The 17,705-nt window shown below is 42.6% G+C and overlaps 1 protein-coding gene across 1 annotated transcript in view; it reads left to right on the top strand.

Annotated features, from left to right (window-relative positions):
• LOC132864408 (E3 ubiquitin/ISG15 ligase TRIM25-like) overlaps positions 1–17,705 on the top strand; it is a 42,818-nt gene that overhangs the window by 11,660 nt on the left and 13,453 nt on the right. The window contains exon 2 of the mRNA XM_060897827.1: positions 13,970–14,065. Coding sequence (XP_060753810.1) covers positions 13,970–14,065 — 96 coding nt within the window. The remainder of the gene's footprint in view (positions 1–13,969; positions 14,066–17,705) is intronic.

Raw genomic sequence — 17,705 nt, forward strand, 5'->3', positions numbered from 1 at the left:
TCGACCATAGACATGGTATTCTCCCTCAGGCAACTCCAGGAGAAATGCTGGGAACAGCAGAAACCATTGTATATAGCTTTCATCGACTTTACAAAAGCGTTCGATCTAGTCAGCAGAGATGGTCTGTTCAAGATATTGGAAAAGTTTGGCTGCCCACCCACCCTTCTCAGCATAATTAAATCCTTCCACGAAAATACTCACTGTGTGATTATCAACAATGGCATCTCATCTGAACCCTTCAAGACCAGCAGTGGCGTTAGACAAGGCTGTGTTCTGGCTCCAACCCTGTTTGGGATATTCTTCTCGGCCATGCTATCCTATGTCTTCCAGGAGTCAATGGATGGTGTCCATCTACATAGCAGGTCCAGTGGGAAATTATACAACCTGGCAAGACTCGGGGCCAAGACTAAAGTTAGACATTTATTAATTCGCGAGCTGCTCTTCACAGATGATGCAGCACTGGTGGCTCACACAGCAGAGGAACTGCAGAACATGCTGGACAGATTCTCCCATGCCTGTAAGGAATTTGGTCTGACCACAAGCACCAAAAAGACCAAGGTCATGGGACAGGATCCAACAGAAACGCCAGTGCTTATGATTGACGACACACCTCTCAAAGTGGTAAATGCCTTCACCTACCTTGGATCCACAATGACTGACAATCTATCTCTGGATGTGGAAATCAACAACAGAATAGCCAAGGCTGCTGCAACAATGTCCAGACTTAAAAGCAGAGTGTGGGACAACCGAATGCTCACCATAAACACCAAGGTGCAGGTATATCAAGCATGCGTCCTAAGCACACTTCTATACAGCAGCGAGTGCTGGACAACTTATGCTCACCAGGAGTCACGGCTGAACAGTTTCCACCTTCGGTGTTTGCGGCGAATCCTGGGAATCACCTGGAAGGACAAGGTGACAAATACAGAAGTCCTCCAAAGAGCCAAGGTCCCCAGCTTGTTTGCAACACTGTCCCTGCGTTGCCTCCGATGGCTTGGCCATGTAAGAAGACTTGACGATGGCAGAATTCCCAAAGACATACTGTATGGCGAACTAGCTGAAGGAACAAGACCCAGGGGCCGCCCACATCTGAGATACAAGGATGTGTGCAAGAGGGACATGAAGGCCTGTAACATCTCAGTAAATGAATGGTAAGATTTGGCAGAGGACAGGGTAGCCTGGAGAAGCAGTGTAAGAAAAGGTGTCCTGGAATCCGAGACAACTAGAGCTGAGAAAGCAGCAGAGAAGCGGAGATTGAGGAAACTGGCTATAACAGCTGTAATGGAAATTTCTAATAAGCACTTCAGAACACTTAGCAGTCATCTTTTCAGTCATTTATTATAGTAAATCATACAAAGGTATATAAGAAAGGAAAGAAAGAAAATTAAAGCAGAACATCAACTCTAGTGATGTGAGAGTATGCGCACGCTCTCTGAGTTGTGTTTTTGTGGCTACTATCTATTATACTCTAAAGCATTCGCTTACTGCTTGTATCTTCACGTGATTGGCTCAAGATTTTCTATGAAGTTTTACTAATGAGTGCACCTGGCGTGCTCTGGTATGTGCAGGCAGATGCGAGTTAGGGAGAGCTCAAGCTCCCTGCTTATCACCACCGAGGTCAGGAAAAGGTGGTTACGTCATAAGATGCATAGTTAGGACGAACTCAAGCACCTTGCTCATTACCACCAAGGCCACAGAAAAGCGATTACAACATAGGAAAAACATCTTTCTCAGTATAGGCCACTTGAGCTCAACACACAGAGAATAATAATGTTCATCCATTAAGTCACTTGAGCTCAACATATAGAAACACAGAGAATAATAATGTTCATCCATTAAAATTCCCTCACACAGCCCAGGAATGCTCCACCTTCACCTGTCAGAAGTACGGGAAGGACTGCCACTTGCGCATTGGTTTGTTCAGCCACAGTAGACGTTGCAACCCTACAAGTCCACAACAGGCGAGACGATCCATCGTCTAGTAAGACGGACTGAGACTTTTAGCCTGCTTTCTATTGAGTTCATTAAGCAATGTCTTAGATGCTGAAAGATCCACAATACAGCCATAAGCTGAAACTGATCTTATCAGTGCAATAAAAGTTATTTTAAGGGACATCCCTGAGGCTCCCCAGTTGTACCCTGATAAACATTTCAAAACATTAATGCCCTTTTTGTATTTCTCAATTATTTTCTGAATATGTTCCTTAAATGTTAACTTGACATCAAACCAAACTCCCAAGTACCTAACAATATTAACTTGCTCTAAGGACTGGTTATACAACTTAAGCTCTAGCATGGGACTTACTCTTTTCTTTGAAAAACAAATAAATTGAGTCTTTTCTACAGACAAATGAAAACCCCACTCACATGCCCATTTTTCTACCTTGTTGATAGCTAATTGCATTTTAGTTCTAATATCAATATTTCGTCCTTTTATCCACAAAGCTCTATCAGCAGCATATAATGCTCTATTGATTCTGTCATCTGTTTTATTAAAAACATCATTAATCATAATGTTGAACAGTATTGGACTGCATACACCACCTTGAGATGTTCCATATTCTATTGAATAGATGTTAGAGAAGTTAACCCCAACTCTTACTTCTATTGTTCTGTCCTTTAGGAAGTCTCTAATCCAGTTAAACATCTTGCCATTAATACCCATCCTATTCAGCTTAATTAACAACCCCTCCTTCCATAGCATATCATACGCTTTCTCTATATCAAAGAATGTTGCTAAAACTGATTTTTTATTGACTTGTGCTTTCCTTGTTTCATTTTCTAAACATACAATAGGGTCCATTGTAGTACGTCCACTACGGAACCCGCTCTGGTGTGGGGAGACAAGACCTTTTTTTTCCAATTTCATATACTAGCCTTCTAGTGATCATTCTTTCCATAATCTTACATAAATTAGATGTTAATGCTATTGGCCTATAACTTTTAACTTCAGTTTTATCCTTCCCTGGTTTTCCAATCGGAACCACTACAGAATGTTTCCAACACAAAGGCAATCTACCTTGCTCCCAAATCTTATTAAAAAGACTTAAAATTACATATTTAGCCACGTCATTGACTTCATTAATCATTTTATAACATATACCATCTTTCCCTGGTGAAGTGTTCCTAACCCCATTTAAAGCTCTCCTAAGCTCAAATAATGTAAAATCCTTATCAAGTACACTCTCACTTATTACCTGATTTTCCAGCAATCCTCTATTCTCATCTATTACTTTAACTCTCCAAGACAATTCTTCATCAGTTAAGTTCTGTGAACTATGAACCTTAACAAAACTTTTCGCAAGCATCTCTGCTTTCTCTTGATTAGTTACTGCCTCCACATCATTGGTTTTAATCACAGGTAAGGAAAATTCCCTTCTAATGCCTCCCATCTTTTTAATCACGCTCCAAATATCATCCACTTTGACTTCCGCCCCTATTTTAGAACAGAAATCACGCCAATATTTCCTTTTAGCTTCTCTTATAATTCTTTTAACCTTGGAATGTGATTTTTTTTTTTTGTATTCCATTAAATTAGTATAAGAATGGTTTGATTTAACAATTTTGAAAGCTTTATTTCTAGCTTTAATTGCTTCCTTACAATCATCTGACCACCAAAGTACCATTCTCTTTTTCCTCATCCCAGAAGATTTGCCAAGAACCTCTTCTGCTGACTCACATATATTTGTAATGACTGAGTTTAACTCCTCAACATCATTACTCATATCTGACATTATTCCCATCAGCCTACCACTTGCCTTCATGCTATATAACCCCCAATTTGCTTCTCTCATTTTCCATCTTGGAAACCAATTCTCTTCAAGGCACACATTTTGATTTCTAATACTTAACCAAATAATATAGTGTAGCAGAGGCTAGGTAATTTGTAATAATCGACTACGACACCTGAGGGAGGTTCACCTCAGGCCAACTACTAACCCCTTTTTACTTCAATAGGCACCCAGGTTCGTACACACTTCAAGGAAGAGACACGAGTTCCACAAAAAACAATTTATTAATTCTTTTCAATCAGTTTTTAAATTCAAACACACACTTAAAATCTTGGGAGACTGTGATATTCCACACAGACACAGTTGGGGTTCTCTACCCCTTTACCAAATACAATACAAAAAAAGAAAGTTACTCAGGGCGGCTGCAACACCCATCTACATACAAAACAGGTAGCTACACTGCTTATCGAAAGCCTATGCAAAGGTTAGAAGGTAATTGGGGCGGGGCTAAGGCTTACCACGGCAATCAGAATAAAAGAAAAAGGAACCTTGGAATACACACCACTCGCAAAAGAAATAACAAACACAAAAAGAATAAAATAAACACCCATCATGCAACACAGCAAGAAAAGTGAAAAGGGGTCCACCACCGCAAGATCTGCCTGCCGGTTGCCTAGGCCCAACCACACCTGTCCAAAAGATATAAAAGAGAAAGAGCTTAAAACACAGGATTTAACACAGTGCATACAATATGTCAATACAAAACCAACTGGCACAGTACAAGCTACTTCGCTTAACTATGGCGAAGCTGCTTGCAAAGACGCTCCAGCCCGCCGTAGGGGTGCAGCCACCCTGATTAAAAGAATGGGGTGAACGACTGTCAGTCAACCACAAAACACTCTCTCTCTCACACACACACACACACACACACAAGCAAACGTGCACACGCACACCAATACACCAAACAAACAAGACAAACAACAAAAAAAAAGAACATAAACGTTGTTACATGCGATCTCATACAGCCATTAAATCAAAACATGCGTGACTGACAGTCTTCTGGCATCGGTAGAACTCAAGGGGCAATATGACCCATCCACATCAATAAAAGGCAGCAAACGAAATGGGGCTACAATCCAACCCCAACAAAACAGCAGCCTGGGGTGGCGTGGAGTTACCCTAGACGCTGATCACTGCCCGCCCTGTAAACATTGGGTGCAAACCGATTGTTACTAATACTACTGACACGGAATGTTACAAACATCTGTATGTTATATATACATACCGAGTGATTGAATGCTGCATATTTTGTCTTGCTCTGAACCAATGATGGCGCAAGAAAATCTCCATAGTGAAGCTAAAATAATAAAAACACAGTTTAACCCAAGCATACGGGTATGAAATACTGACGGTGCTTGATAATAAAATCAATTAACCTACCTCACAAACGCTTCAGCCCGCAATGACTTAAATGCCCCAGCAACAGCAACAAGTTAGACTATGAGCATTCACGGCAGGAAAGACAATGTGAGCACAAACACTCATTTCTAGCGAGGAGCACCATCTAGTGTGTACCCCACGCCACCAACTCAACCCCCGGACTGTCGGAAGTAACGCAGAAGGAAGCAACAGGGTTACCAATGACTCAGTCCAGTCTAGTTATAACAAAATAAAAGCCCACCCCATAATTTAAGTGAACCTGCTCCTCCAATCCAGGCAGATCCCAGGGGAATTGCGGAGTAGGACGCAATTCCACCTGTTACAATAGCAATCACTACCAAGAGAATTTTCATTAACCTCCCACTAGAGTTGAGCCAGATACTCGGCTGAAACGAGTATCCAGTACGGATAAAGCACTTTTGCCGAGTACGAGTCTTATACGAGTAATACAAGTCAATATCTATACTCGGACTGAATGAAAATCCTCACACAGCGTCACAGCGCCCCTCCCCTACACACACCGCTCTGCTCACTCACACAGAGAACAGCTCACTGTCTGTCCCTCAGTCACTCAGGTTTGCGGGTTTCTTCAGCTTCAAGTTTGTTTTTATTTCAGTTTGTACTTATAACCAGTAGAGTTCTGGTAAACGTGGGTTCGTTCAGACGTGGTGCGTGGTAGAAAGCGACTCGCATTGCGTCTCTGCCTGTCGGAGATTTTTTTTCCTTTTTTTAACCGTCGGTTAAAAACAGTTTTTTTGACTTCACGCATTGATTGACACTTTCTTGCTGTAATTCATGTAAAAATAAAGGTAGTAGTGGTATAAGTATTACAAATTAAGCTACTCTCTCTCTCTCTCTCTCCCTCCCTCCCTCTCTCTGCTGGTCGTCGGAGTTTTTTTTTTTTTTAAACCATCAGTTGGCTCTAACCAGTTTTATTTTACTTCACGCACTGAGTGTCTGACACTTTCTAGGTAGTAGTGGTAATAAATAATGTTACAAATTAAGCTACACACACACACTCTCCCCCCCCCCCCCCCCATGATCAGTGATACAGAATAATGAGTGGTATAGAGAGTACTTCAGCTGACACTGAACCTCCAGTCAGAGTTTGCTTAACCTTGCAGGACAGTGAGGGTCAAATCAGTGACAATGAAAACAGTGGCAGTAGCACCCACCTTTCCCCTACTGAGACCAATATTGCATCTGGTGATGGAGGTCCTCCTCCACGAAAGACCAAGAGGACTTCTGCAGTATGGGACTCTTTCACTGTTTCTGAAAATGATCCCTCCAAAGCCATTTGCAAGCTTTGCAAGTCCAAGCTAAGCAGAGGTAGAGATGCAAAACATTACAACACAACATCTCTACATAACCATCTGCTATAGGCCCATCACATTATAAAGCCCACTGTATCAGCCACCTCCTCCTCCTCTCCTCTTCCTTCTCAGGTCACTGGTGTTCAGCTGGGTGCTGCTAAGGGCTCACATTCTTCTTCCTCTTCACCAATACTCACTGCATTTGCAGCAAAGCAGCCATTCTCAGCAAACCATCCCCGGTCAAAATAAATTACAGAGATGATTGGTAAAATGATCTGCACTGATCTTGAACCTTTCTCTGTGATGGAGAGGAGAGGCTTCAAGACACTTGTTGGCTTTTTAGAGCCCAAGTATAAGATCCCATCGAGGCACTATTTCAGTCGTACTGTAGTGCCTGAGCTGTATGAGGCAATGAGAGGGGAGTTGGTCCAGTCACTTCTGAAGGCAGCTGAAGGAGGTGTCCTCAACCTCACTACAGATCTCTGGACCAGCAATCACAATGCACATGCATATCTCTGTCTTACTGGGCACTGGTGTGAACGTGTAGGGGAAGCTTCAGTACAGAGGAAAGCAGGGCTGCTAAATGTTGGTGTGCTGGACATTGAGCACACATCAAACAACATTCTGTGCTGCCTTAAGGAAAAGATGAGAGAGTGGGAAGAGTCTGTTGGTCAGTCTGTCACAATACGGTTTGTTGTTTCAGATAATGCAGCCAACATGGTGAAAGCTTTGACTGAATATGGGCACATCCATTGCATGTCCCATATGCTTCATTTGGTGGTGATCAAAGCACTGGAGAAGGACAGGGTTGTGACATCCCTTCTCTCCAAAGCCAGGATCATATCTGGCCATGTTCATCGCTCAAGCAAAGCCAGCAACAGACTACATGAGCTGCAAACACAGTTGAACCTCTCCCAGCACACGCTCATAACAGATATAAAAACAAGGTGGAACTATATGTTCTATATGCTCCAGCGGCTGGTGGAGCAGTGCAGGGCTGTGCAGATTATGACACAGGAGTCTAACATGGGTAGAGCTCCAACAATCATCTATCCAAATGAGTTGAAGTTAGCATCAGACATGCTCACTGTTCTTAGTCCTTTTGAGGAGGTCACACGGGCGCTCTCAAAACACAGCGCCTCCATCTCTGAGGTCATCCCCCTCCTGCATGGCCTGTGCTCCATCATCAGGTCACTGCATGTGGGAGGTCTTGCAGCTGGTGAGGAATCTGAGGATGAATCTGATCAGTTCATGGCTGGTGATGATGATCAGGATGCCACAGTGGGGCTGGGCCAAGATGTTGCAGCTGAGTCCAGGGAAAAGTTAGGCACAGCAGCAAAGAGACTGGCAGCCAATCTGAGCAAAGAACTAGAATGGCGTTTCGAACCAATTTTTGCAAACTCCACATTTCTGCTTGCCACTCTCCTTGACCCCAGATATAAGGCCAGCTGTTTTCCAAACAATGTTGATGTGGAGGCACTGAAGAGGACATTATTCCTCAGGATGGAGCTCTGTGACCCTGTGGCTACACCTGCAAAAAACAGAAGAGACACCTGCCACCAGCAGCACTTCAGTCTTGTCTTTCCTGCAGAAAAAGAAATCAGCTATTCCAATGAGGACACATTTACCATCAGGTGATGTGGAGGTCTACCTGGCAGATGGGGACATCAGCCTTACTGATGACCCAGTGAAATACTGGTCAGGCAAGCTTCAGTGCTGGCCCAATCTTACAGGCTTTGCACTGCAGCTTCTCAGTTGTCCACCTACAAGTGTCCAGTCTGAGCATGTTTTTAGCACAGCTGGAAATGTGGTCAGTCCACAGCATGCAAACTTAGACCCTAGCCATGTGGAACAACTGGTCTTCATTAAAGTCAATGCAGATCTGAAAAACAGCATCGGACAATTTGATCTGTAGAACACAGTCCCCCTGCCCCCCATCTCTCTCTCTGTCTCTCTCTCTCTCACACACACACACCTGGTGTGGAAATTAAAAATAAAAAAAAAAGAACCAAAAAAAAAAAAATCACACTGATCATAAAAAAATTAAAAGTTAAAAAAAGAAAGTTATGTTGAGTATGAAAACTCTTGTTCATTACATTTCATTTCATAATTGCAACTGCATGTGTTGTATTCATTGTTTCAAAACTTGTTCTGTAAATAGTTCGTTTGCTATCGTGATCAAAACCATTGATCTGAAGCTCAATGCTGATGCTGTCCTGTAAATAGTTTTCTAATCAGCAATAAATATAACAATTTCTGATCAACCCATATCAATTGCATGCTTAGAATAACATACTGGTTAAAGCCCCGCCCGTTTCAAGACAACCAGACCCACTTCCGGGTTAAAACCCGCCCACTTCCGGGTTAGGCACCGCCCACTCCGAGTACGGATACAGATAATTCATATAGTTAACGGATACAGATAATGCTGTACTTGCTCATCCCTACCTCCCACTCACTTACCCCTGCTATCTGATCAGATACTATTGTAAGATCTATTGCTGATTCTGTTCCATGAGATGCATCAAAGCTAGTGTTCTTTCCATCATTTAAACAAACCAACTTGTAATCATCCATAAACTCCTCAATAGTGCTCCCATTTTCATCCACCTTAGTACCTCCCCACAGAGTGTTATGTGCATTAAAATCTCCACACAATACTAACTTTCTATTTATCCCCTCACACATACCATCTAGCATCTCTCTCAAGATTATTTTACCAGGGTTATAAAAGTTGATGATTTTAATCTTAGTTTTACCGACCCAAATCTCAACCAGAACTGCTTCAACCTCTTTATCTATATTTAAAGCTCTGTAATTAATCCCCTGCTGAATAAATGTGGCCACTCCACCTCCTGCAGTATCCCTGTCCAGAGGTGGGATAAAGTCACTAATGTGCAAGTCACAAGTAAGTCCCAAGTCCTACCACTCAAGTCCGAGTCAAGTCACAAGTCAAGGCACTTTTGACCAAGTCAAGTCCAAGTCCAAGTCCTACCCAAGCCAAGTCAAGTCCAAGTCTCGTTTTTTTCCAAGTCCCTAACAAGTCACCATTTATTCTACAGGCAATCAACACATTTTTGATCACAAATGTATTACCTCTCCACACTGCAGTGTATGTCCTCCTTTGCCAGTCACCTTGGATAAAAATGTCTGCTAAATGTAATGTCAATGATTGATAGAGTCAGCACAAGTAACTACAGTACACCCATTCTTTTCCGTTTTAAAATGTTTTAGAGCTTGTGCCCCAAGACAATCAAAGAATCTCAGAGGAGACAATGATTAGTTAGTTAACGTTAGTAAAGCATCCTAAATTTTCAGTGAGTTTAGTTTGAGTGAGTCAGTGTACATCTGAGGCTAAGGGTGTGAGAATGAGTGAAAGTATGACCATTTCCTTAAATTTTTTATTGGAAAATTAGTGAGAAATTAAAACAAAATTCTAAACAAAACTAGTACTGGTACTGTGTAACAAAAATCATTTTCTTTTCATTTCATTCATGTCATTTTTCACATAAAAATGCTTTTCATGTGCATTTTAAGACATGAAACTCAAAGTCCAAGCTAACAGATGATCTGTGTACTTTTAGAATCAAAGAATGGTTTTCCTTCTGAAGTTAGGCACTGTCCCAACATACAACATGACATGCCTTTGACACAATACAACGTGACTTGAGTACGTTTGTGTGTGTGAGAGAGACCAACTAACTGACAAAAAATTCTGGAAATATCTGTTCTCCACTACTGAGAGAGGGATGTTGCATCCAATGACCAAATCTGTTAGTATTGAATTTGTGATGGCTTTTTGTTGTGGGTGGGTAGCATTGTACTGTGTATCTTTTGCAGTAAGGAATCCAGAAATGGACGGCTGCTCTGTCTCACTTGGGATGATCTTGTTCTTCAGATATTCTGCAAATCTAAACAAGAAAAAAAAAAAGTAAAATTAGTAGGCCTACTTGTTTTCTGTTTTTAATCATGTAGACATTAACATGTTTTTATCACTTTCAATATCAAAGTCTGAGTTCATTTAATCTGAACATATTTGTTTATACACAGTATAATGTTTAATACAACCCAGCCAGGATGTTCCCTTAAGCAGTTTAGCTAGACCACAATGCATTCACTAAACACTCGCTAAAATACCGGTAGCCTCAGTAAACACAGAACGTTGTGACGATGTAGCCAGAATCAGAGTCCTCTAGGGCTCTGGCCAGAATGTGAGAATGAAGCCCTGGCAACATTCTAGAGAGCCGTATAATAAAGTAGAATAAACAGTTGTTGTGAATTTCAGAATGTTCAGCGGAATCCTCCAGATCCAAGTTGCGGGCTTTTGGCGAATTTGGTTTCTCGCCAGAGACTAATAAATGCACTGGTAAAGCCACGCTATGTAGAGGCATTGTGTGCCCTGTCGTTTGGGTAAGACTGTGGGATAACGCTTCGCGTCGGAGTAGGCTACACTCCAATCTGTCGGGATGTACTGCGCTATAAAACGTCAGCTGAGCTTACATTTTACATAGCCCAAATGGCCCATTATTCACATTGCCTACATGACACCAGAGAGAGGAAGAGAATAGAATTGAATGTCTCTGATGACACGTAATCCCAGCACTAATAACACACATCGCACAGCGTCCACGACTTGGTGCAGTACGTAGCAAACAGTTAAACGCCTGGTTTAATTTGCATTGCTAGTCATCTCGTCTCAGTGGTTTAAATGCCTTTCATGACAAGCACTGATTTTCCCATTGCAAAGAGCGAACTTCTGTTTTACATACTTAGTTTGCAGCCTGGGTAACTGTTTATTTGATTCACGTTTTATCCTTTGCTGTCCGGTTCTTATCATAAGTCTGTGTCGTTCTGACCAGAGCCTTTATAACAATCTTGTAAACGTTCTCTGCTCTGACCAAATCACCACCTTCTGGCTATGCCTTCCCAATGTGTGTTAACTGGTAGCCTAGCCCACATAATCTAACACTAGACTGAACACAAAAGCAATCCAATAAAAAAATCTACTTCACTATTTTATATTCAGCAAAGCAAAACAAATCCTTGACAGCGTTAATATATTAACACATTCCACTTCTAGCCACCAACTAGCCTGTACAGATTCTTCCTAGCTGTAGCCTAGCTTTGTTACTTACTTGTCCTTATGCAGCCTCAGGTGACGAGTGAAGTTTGATGTGGTTGACTGGCTGTCCGAAATTGTGGCTCCACATGTTCTGCACGTAGCAATGCGTTTGCCATCTGTATTGGAGTATTCTTTAAATCCAAAGGAAATTACGCGGGGAATCATGTTTTTATCCGTCTGTTCATCATTCAGCGTCCTCATTGCCCATCACCGTTTGGTTTTTCATTTGAACCAGTTGAAGTGCTTGAGTGACACCTAGTGCTAGTGGATTGAGCTGCCGTAGCCTAGGACAAGGAGCTACACCGCATTCAAATAATAACGAGTGTACTTGGATTCAAAATCGAGGGGGGTGAAGAATATTTATACCTGATACGCCAAGTCATTGCAAGCTAAAACTGTCAAGTCCAAGTCAAGTCTCGAGTCAACAGCGTGCAAGTCCGAGTCGAGTTGCAAGTCATTCCTCATCTAGGGATTTCAAGTCTCAAGTCATCAAAATGGTGACTCAAGTCTGACTCAAGTCCAAGTCACATGACTCGAGTCCACATGTCTGTCCCTGTCTTTACGCACTGCTAGGTATCCATATATTATTAAATCAAGTGATGGTTTTAACCAGGTTTCCTGTATACAGATAATGTTTGGTTTAACAACTTGTTCCTCAATAAAGTGTTTTAGTTCCTGACCATTAGCAATTAAGCTCCTGGCATTCCACTATAGAATAAATAGTCATTATTAACTGCCACGTGGTGCTTGACTATCAGATACTCCTAATACCATATTGTGAATGGAATCAACTGACAATTCATGAATCTCTAGATACTTTTAAACTGTTTTTTAAATTATTTTAATTCTATCAATTCTACTTGCTACTTGGGCTGAGCAATTAACCACTTCCACCATAAAGGCAATGAAATTTTTCTTATCCACAATTAAGGTCTCTTCAGTTACTTTACAGCATTTCAGAGTCATTTGAGTTTGACTCGGGGGTAAAACTACAGGAGTCATACTTCCTTTAACCCTTGATTTTGCTTGGTTTTCTTTGTCAACCTTTTTAATAGCTTCGGCATAAGTAACACTCTCTTTCACCTTAACACTTTGCTCTTGAATTGCTCTTTTATACATCTCGCACCCGTTATAGGCCGCACTGTGTTCACCTCCACAGTTACAGCACTTGATTTTTGTTCCTTCCTCACATTTACCATATTCATGTTCACCTCCACATCTAGCACACCTAGGTTTTGACTTGCACACAGAAGAAATGTGTCCATATTGCTGACATTTAAAACATCTAATTGGTGGGGGGATGTAAGGCCTCGTCATATAACTTAAATATCCAGTCATGATCCACTCGGGCATCTTAACCTCATCCAACACTAACAAGACAGACAAACTTGGTCCTTTAGTTCCATTCCTAATTACTGGCAAATGCTTGACTTTGTTGATTTTAACTCCTTTAACATTGCTTTTAATATCGTCCTCTAACAAGTCAGTCGATACACCTGATATCACTGCCATTACTTTACCTCTTTCTTCCCAGTCTTGGGCTTTAACATGTTTCCCCAGTAAAGTTTTAAGCTTCATTAATCCCATTCTCTGATCTCTATCTTGACAAACAACTAACAGGTTACCATCTTTTAATGTTGTGATGGAGCGAACTTCACCTACTTGCCTATAAATGGCTTCACTGACTTTCAATGGGTTTAGTATACAAGGGGTTTGAAATCGGATCACAACTTTAACATCAGTCCTCGATCTTTTCACTTCATCTTGTTTAGCTTTCACCTTTCTTTTCTTCGATGCTCTTTGAACCAAATTCCATTTACCTGACTTATCTTCACCTTCACTTTTATAGTACTCTCACTGTCATTCTCTTCTGAAAACTCCTCCAAATCATTAGTTTCACACTCCTCTAGAACTCCTTTCAATCCATGGTCGCACCCCAGTCCACCAAACACCAGTTGCAATGAATCTGGCAGCTCTTTCGCATTCCTGGAAGCACTCATTGCGTTTTTTCTCAGATCAGTCTGTCTGTGAATCCCATTGAAAGGCACAGCTGCCTTTTGAACAGTTTCACTCCAGAGAATATTACTGAACTACCTTGATGTTTCTGTCACACAAATAACATTGGTATTTCAATCAGTTGACATTTGCACAGAAAACTAAACTTATAATTTTATAAGTGGTGCAAACATATGAAGATAGAAGTTACTTCATTTTGGGTGTCTTTTAATTTTAGTTAGTTCTAGAGGCGATATTTCTAGTTTTCATTGAAATGTTTTTATTGACTTTTTTAGTTTAGTTTTTTTTTGTTATAATTGTGTAGATGATGATGAAATGTATTTAAAATGTATTTCATTTGGTCTTAGAATGAGCTAAAAGAGGAGCAGATGAAATCCCAGCAGAGGATCCAGGAGAAGCAGAAGGAGGTGCAGGAGCTGAAACAGACTGTGGACACTATTAAGGTGAGGAGTGAAGAGTAGCTGTGTTTCAATTAACCTGCTTAAAGGAGATATGCAGAACCATGGCCTCATTTTTTGTTTATAAATGCCTTGAGAACAGTGGTGGCTGGCCCATAGGGGGCGCTCGGGCGCCGCCCTCCCAGATGTGGTGGAGAAAAAATATATATAAACAAATGTTATTAGCAAAGTCAGTTTTACTTAATAGTGTGTGCCTACATGTAATCTGAATTATTTAAACAACATTTCCACCAACTGACTCTCATTCAACAGTGAATTTCCACTGACAGACTCGTATCATTTCTCTTTTTGGGCGCTCGTCAAAACACCCCAGAAGTGCAGCGAAATAGCCAATCGTGTATGGTTGCTAGGGAAAAATGATAAATATTTGGACAATCAGCATCGCCGAATTTAATGGTTTTGGGGTGCTGGAAATTTCGCCCCTGCTACAGAAAATGTGGGAAAGTTTTGGTTGCTATGGTGATAAACTTGAGGTCTCAGGTCAGTCAGTCAGAGAGATAATGACAACAGTTGAGGGGCAGCTTCCACCAAATTCGGTGAGATCTTTGTTGAACTACTCTTTCGCGAGAAGGACGATGGTGGAAAAAATCCATGGTAAGGAGCTGCGACCCGACAAGCCCGAAATAAACATCACCCAGCCAACCAAGGAGAAAGTTAAAGCCTACAAAGGTTTTTTGCAGGAGTTAGTTCCAGCGCAAGTCATGGCTGACAGGCTGTGGAACAGCTAATGCACTTTTTTGTTTCCCCTGCATCCTTTTCAAAAGTGACAGGTGTGATTTGACGTGGACACAGTCTGGACAAACTGACTTAAAGCAGCTCTCCGAATGCATCAAGAAGCAGGAAAGATCAAGAGTTCACATGGGAAACTGCGTAAAGCTAGCTGTGCTTGGAAGGATTAGCATAGCGGCGCAGCTAGATGATGGGCACCGCATTGCTGTAAGAAGGCACAATGAAGAAGTCGATTAAAAACCATCATATTTTATCTAAGATCATCGATTGTGTTAAATTTTGTGGTGCTTTTGAACTAGCAATGCGGGGACAGACAGACAGACGAGCAAAGTTCTTGTACAAATAAGAACTCTCCACCCCATTCACTCACTCATTTCATCTACTCTCTCACACTTGCATACAGACATACAAATACCCACCTACTCAGACTCCCACTCACCCACTTAAAAATCACATCATACTCTCTCTCCTCACTCACTCACTCACTCACTCACTCACTCACTATACAGTCCAACTTCACAAACACACACACTGACTCAAAGTAGGAACATCACTCTCTCCCTTTGGAGTTTGGACAGAGGAGATGCAAGGACTAAATCTGCCGAGTGTAAACATAACGCCACTGTTGAATCAGAACTTGTCTTTGTTATTATTGTTAGTTTTGGTTCGTGCTGTCTCTCAGTTCTGAACTGGACAGTAACTTCAAATCCTTCACTCTCTCACACAGAAATCTTACCCTCATCTCAGAAACACACACCTCTCTCTCTCTCTCTCTCTCTCTCTCTCTCTCTGTCTTTGGTTAGAGGTGATGATCAAAACTAGACTTTTGGTTCATACTGGATGTAGGACCTTGAGCGGATGGGTGGAGCACAGAAGTATGGCAGGCGAGAACTGAGTTTGCAAAAACTCCTTATTTTCAGCTTAAATAATATTCCCAGTCACACAGACACGCGCGCACACACACATCAGTCGTCTGGTCGGAGAGAGAGCTCCCTTCCTCTGCTCTCTCTCTCCTTATATAGGGTGTGGTCACTGGGGAAGACACACAAACACAGGTTAACTGACATCAGGTGTAGTGATTCTGCCACTTACCTTCCCTGACTCCACCCTCCGGTCACAGACCGACGCTTGACCATGCCCCTGCTGCCACACTGGACAATAATCACACATCTTTCTTGTCATAGTTTGTATTCACAACAAGAGTGTCACTGTATTTCACTCCCCCTCTCTCTCTCATTTGACAGAAATACACCTAGCTCAGAACACACACCACCTTTCTCTTTCTTTTGAATGACCTTGACGTCCGTATCGTCACAGCAGGAAGGCTATCGGTCTCATTGCCATTTCCGCTATACTAAAACGCAGAGCTAACTGCAACTTCCAGCTTCCGTTTTGAGCTAATTTATCACCATGCCACGTAGATGTGTTACTGGCCGGTGCAGCAACATGACAAAAGGTGGATTTATGTTGCAATCATGGACCAAGAATGTTCAAACTGCAAAGATTTGGATGCATTTTGTGAGAAGTTCGCAAGCACATTGGGTGCCTACCAGGGGCCAAAGTAAGCCGGTCCAGCGTACCACTAAAAGATTTGGCCGTACCAGAAAGAAAAATATACTGTCTCTGAAAAAAATGCACTTTGAGCATAACACACCTGCTAACGTCAATTTACCAAAAGCAACACATTTTCCTCAATATATATTGCATATAACTCGTTCTGACCGGTCTCTGAATTATGTCTGAAGTGATTCCTTTTGTGTTTCACTCGACAGACAGCATGCGAGATAGTGCGCGGAGCCCACTGCTTAACCATCTTGCGCCAACATGTGCAGCTGGTATCCAAAGTGTTTTAGTAGACAGACTGTAGCAGTTCGTAGGAGGGGGAGGAGCACCGAAAGACGGCAGGCCAGAATAAAGCTCAATAACTTTGTTTAATTTTCTCTTTTCAGATGCAAAATCACTCTCTCAGCCATGCATGTACACACACAAGTCGTCTGGCTGGGGAGAGAGCTCCCTTTCTCTGCTCTCTCTCTCTCTCTCTTTATATAGGGCATGGTCACTGGGAAGACACACAAACACAAGTTAATTGACATCAGGTGTAGTGATTCTGCCACTTACCTTCCCTGACTCCGCCCTCTGGTCACAGACCGGCGCTTGACCACGCCCCCGCTGCCACATGCCCCCACTGCCCGACTCAAACCGGGCAGCTGTCTGGCCTGCAGCCGACTCCCCCCCCGATGGGAGAGAAAGTCTGTCACAACCATCTGCACCCCCGGCCTGTGGACCACCTTGAAGTTAAAGGGTTGGAGTGCCAGATACCAACGGGTGATCCACGCATTGGCATCCTTCATGCGGTGGAGCCACTGGAGGGGCGCATGGTCTGAACAGAGGGTGAAAGGTGGTCCCAGCAGGTAGCAGCGGAGGGCGAGGACCGCCCACTTGATCGTGAGGCACTCCTTTTTGATGGTTCGATGGTGCTGTAGCGTCCCTTGCGTACCGACAGCTTTCTGCTGATGTACAGCACTGGACGGTCCTCCCCTTCCACCTCCTGGGACAAAACGGCCCCCAGCCCTCTGTCCGACGCATCCGTCTGTAACATAAAAGGGAGAGAAAAGTCAGGGGAGTGTAACAGTGGCCCCCCGCACAGTGCAGCCTTCACCTCAGAGAAAGCCCTCTGGCATTGCTCTGTCCACTGGACCGGATCTGGTGCCCCCTTTTTAGTGAGATCAATCAGTGGGCTGGTGACGTCCGAATAATTAGGTATAAACCTACGATAGTAGCCAGCCAGCCCCAGGAACTGTCTCACCCCCTTTTTGGTCTTGGGCCTCGGGCAGGCCACAATTGCTGCTGTCTTGTTAATTTGGGGATGCACCTGCCCGTTGCCCAAGTGGAAGCC

This window comes from Neoarius graeffei, chromosome 17 (genome assembly GCF_027579695.1).
Source record: "Neoarius graeffei isolate fNeoGra1 chromosome 17, fNeoGra1.pri, whole genome shotgun sequence".
NCBI lineage: Eukaryota > Metazoa > Chordata > Actinopteri > Siluriformes > Ariidae > Neoarius > Neoarius graeffei.